Below are 3,008 nucleotides of genomic sequence, written 5' to 3'. Positions count from 1 at the left end.
TACACACATATATATATATATATTAATAATGAATCAATTAAAGTTGAATATTATTAAGAAATTAAACGTGTGTATATGCTAAAACATAGCATGTTAAAATGAAATTGTTATATCAGTTTATGTCAAAAAAAAGAAATAAAAAATACAAGAGTAACGAGTCAGCATGATGAAAAATAAATTATTTAACAAGGTGAGAACAAATTATTTAACATGGTGAGAAGAACAAGTTATTTAACATAATGAGAAAAACAAAATATTTAACATAGTGAGAAGGACAATTTTTTCAATAATATAAGAAGAACAAATTATTTAACATGGTGAGAAGAACAAGTTATTCAACAATATGAGAAGAACAAATTATTTAACATAGTGAGAAGAACAAGTTAGTCAACAATATGAGAAGAACAAATTATTTAACATAGTGAGAATAACAAGTTATTTAACATGGTGAGAAGAACAAGTTATTTAACATAATGAGAAAAACAAATTAACATTGTGAAAAGAACAAGTTATTTAACATAGTGAGAAGGACAAGTTATTTAACAAGATGAGAAGAACAAATTATTTAACATGGTGAGAAGAACAAGTTATTTAACATAGTGAGAAGGACAAGTTATTCAAAAATATAAGAAGAACAAATTATTTAACATAATGAGAAGAACAAGTTATTTAACAAGATGAGAAGAACAAATTATTTAACATGGTGAGAAGAACAAGTTATTTAACATGGTGAGAAGGACAAGTTATTCAAAAATATAAGAAGAACAAATTATTTAACATAGTGAGAAGAACAAAATATTTAAAATAGTGAGAAGGACAAGTTTTTCAACAACATAAGAAGAACAAATTATTTAACATGGTGAGAAGAACAAATTATTTAACATAGTGAGAAGAACAAGTTAGTCAACAATATGAGAAGAACAAATTATTTAACATAGTGAGAATAACAAGTTATTTAACATGGTGAGAAGAACAAGTTATTTAACATAATGAGAAAAACAAATTAACATTGTGAAAAGAACAAGTTATTTAACATAGTGAGAAGGACAAGTTATTTAACAAGATGAGAAGAACAAATTATTTAACATAATGAGAAGAACAAGTTATTTAACAAGATGAGAAGAACAAATTATTTAACATAATGAGAAGAACAAGTTTTTCAACATACTTAGAAGAACAAGTTAATTAACAATATACTGTGAAAAATTTGTTTTTTAACTGACCAAAATAAGCTATTCAACTTGCCGAGAAGAACAAAATGTGTAAAGTGGTGAGACGAACAAAATATATAGCGTGGTGAGAAGAACAGATATATCAAAATGGTGAGAACAAATTAGGGGCATTGATAAAAGAATAATCATATAACATGGTGAAAAGATATGGTAATTTATAGGATAAGAAGACTGTGTTGTTCAATATGATGAGAATATAAAGTTTTTCACTTTGGCGAGAAAATCAAGACCCCACCTCTTCTCCAGGGGCTCAGTGGTAAGTCGGTGGGCTTACGACACTAAAAACCAAGTTTTGATGCTCATGGTGGGCAAATACAGGTAGGCCATTGTGTAGGTTCATGCTTAAGAACAACCAAAAGAGAAAATCAAATTATCTTACTATAACGTGTATATATGTATCTATGTATGTGACCGAAATAATAACTACCTTGTGGCGCCATCTATTGAAAGGTTCCACAAACAAATATCCGTAAAATATATCACACTTTGGGTAGGCCATTGTGTAGGTTCATGCTTAAGAACAACCAGAAGAGAAAATCAAATTATCTTACTATAACGTGTATGTATATATATGTATGTGACCGAAATAATAAATACCTTGTGGCGCCATCTATTGAAAGGTTCCACAAACAAATATCCATAAAATATTTCACACTTTGGATATTCAAAATTCAGACAATTAGAAAAATAACTGTGGTATGTGCGACAACCGTTTATTTATAATATAACAATTTTAAAAAAAAATACTCTCCTCACAACAAAAACACGACTTTCACTAGGACTGTACGTGAGGGTTTCATTATATCTTTATCAATGTAATTTTTAAATGTAGTACTGAGAAAATGGAGTTCTTAAAAACATATTTTTTCCACTAAATGGTACCACTTTTAATATATAAAAATATTACAGTTGATATCAGTTAAATTTATTAAAAAAATTGAGCTCTCTACATTAGATAATTTTGTTGCAATGAGTTGCGTATGACTAAAGAGCACAATACGAACACTTTTCCTGCGCAGTTCTTCCCAGAAAAGAAATCCTTATGTGGAAAATGATTCCTATTTTTCAGTGAGGTATGGATACTACGATCAGTATATACTAGCACAAATAGCCGCCCATAAGGTGACGTTTCTGTTGGTTAAATATAATGTTAAAATTAAGTCTCTCACATGATAAAATGTTTCCTATTTTTCAGTGAGGTATGGATACTACGATCAGTAAATACTAGCACAAATAGCCGCCCATAAGGCGACGTTTCTGTTGGTTAAATATAATGTTAAAATTAACTCTTTCACATGATAAACTGACCACATGATTCACATGTTGAAAAAAGGAAGTTATGTAATTTCGTGATAATATCAAATTATTAAACAGTGTCAGAATAAATCCCTTTTCTCCAGAAGCTAATGCATTGGAAGAATTGTGTTGTCAAAAATGTTATTGTTTACAAACTTAAAAAAATGGTCCATGAATCCTCGTACAAAGATTGATATAAAGTTACACGGTGTGTTAACTTACTTGCTGCGGAAGGGTTTTAACATGTTGAGTAACTTTTAACCGTAACGTTGCTGTTAAAGAATTATACTCACCGAAGATAGCGGTGTAAAGCAAACACAAAAGCGTTGAATCGTCCACTAAACTTTTTCACACTCTCCAGCGTTGTGTAAATGACTAGAAAACCACTGAAAGAAACATGTGGAATAAATGAATACAGTATTTTGTATAGGTGACGAGTACCGGAAGTAAGTAATCTGGATGGATACAGTATAGGTAACA

General features: G+C 29.5%; 1 protein-coding gene across 3 annotated transcripts in view; it reads right to left on the bottom strand.

The window, feature by feature from the left end:
• Window positions 1-3,008, bottom strand: part of LOC106460426 (nose resistant to fluoxetine protein 6-like) — a 37,362-nt gene that overhangs the window by 13,286 nt on the left and 21,068 nt on the right. For all 3 annotated transcript variants that reach the window (XM_022387147.1, XM_022387148.1, XM_022387149.1), the window contains one exon: window positions 2,822-2,914. In XM_022387147.1, coding sequence (XP_022242855.1) covers window positions 2,822-2,914 — 93 coding nt within the window. The remainder of the gene's footprint in view (window positions 1-2,821; window positions 2,915-3,008) is intronic.

The sequence above is a fragment of the Limulus polyphemus genome, unplaced genomic scaffold (assembly GCF_000517525.1).
Source record: "Limulus polyphemus unplaced genomic scaffold, Limulus_polyphemus-2.1.2 Scaffold768, whole genome shotgun sequence".
In the NCBI taxonomy this organism is placed as follows: Eukaryota; Metazoa; Arthropoda; class Merostomata; order Xiphosura; family Limulidae; genus Limulus; species Limulus polyphemus.
Note: the sequence above shows the minus strand (reverse complement) of the source record. Positions and strands in the feature narration are given on the sequence as shown.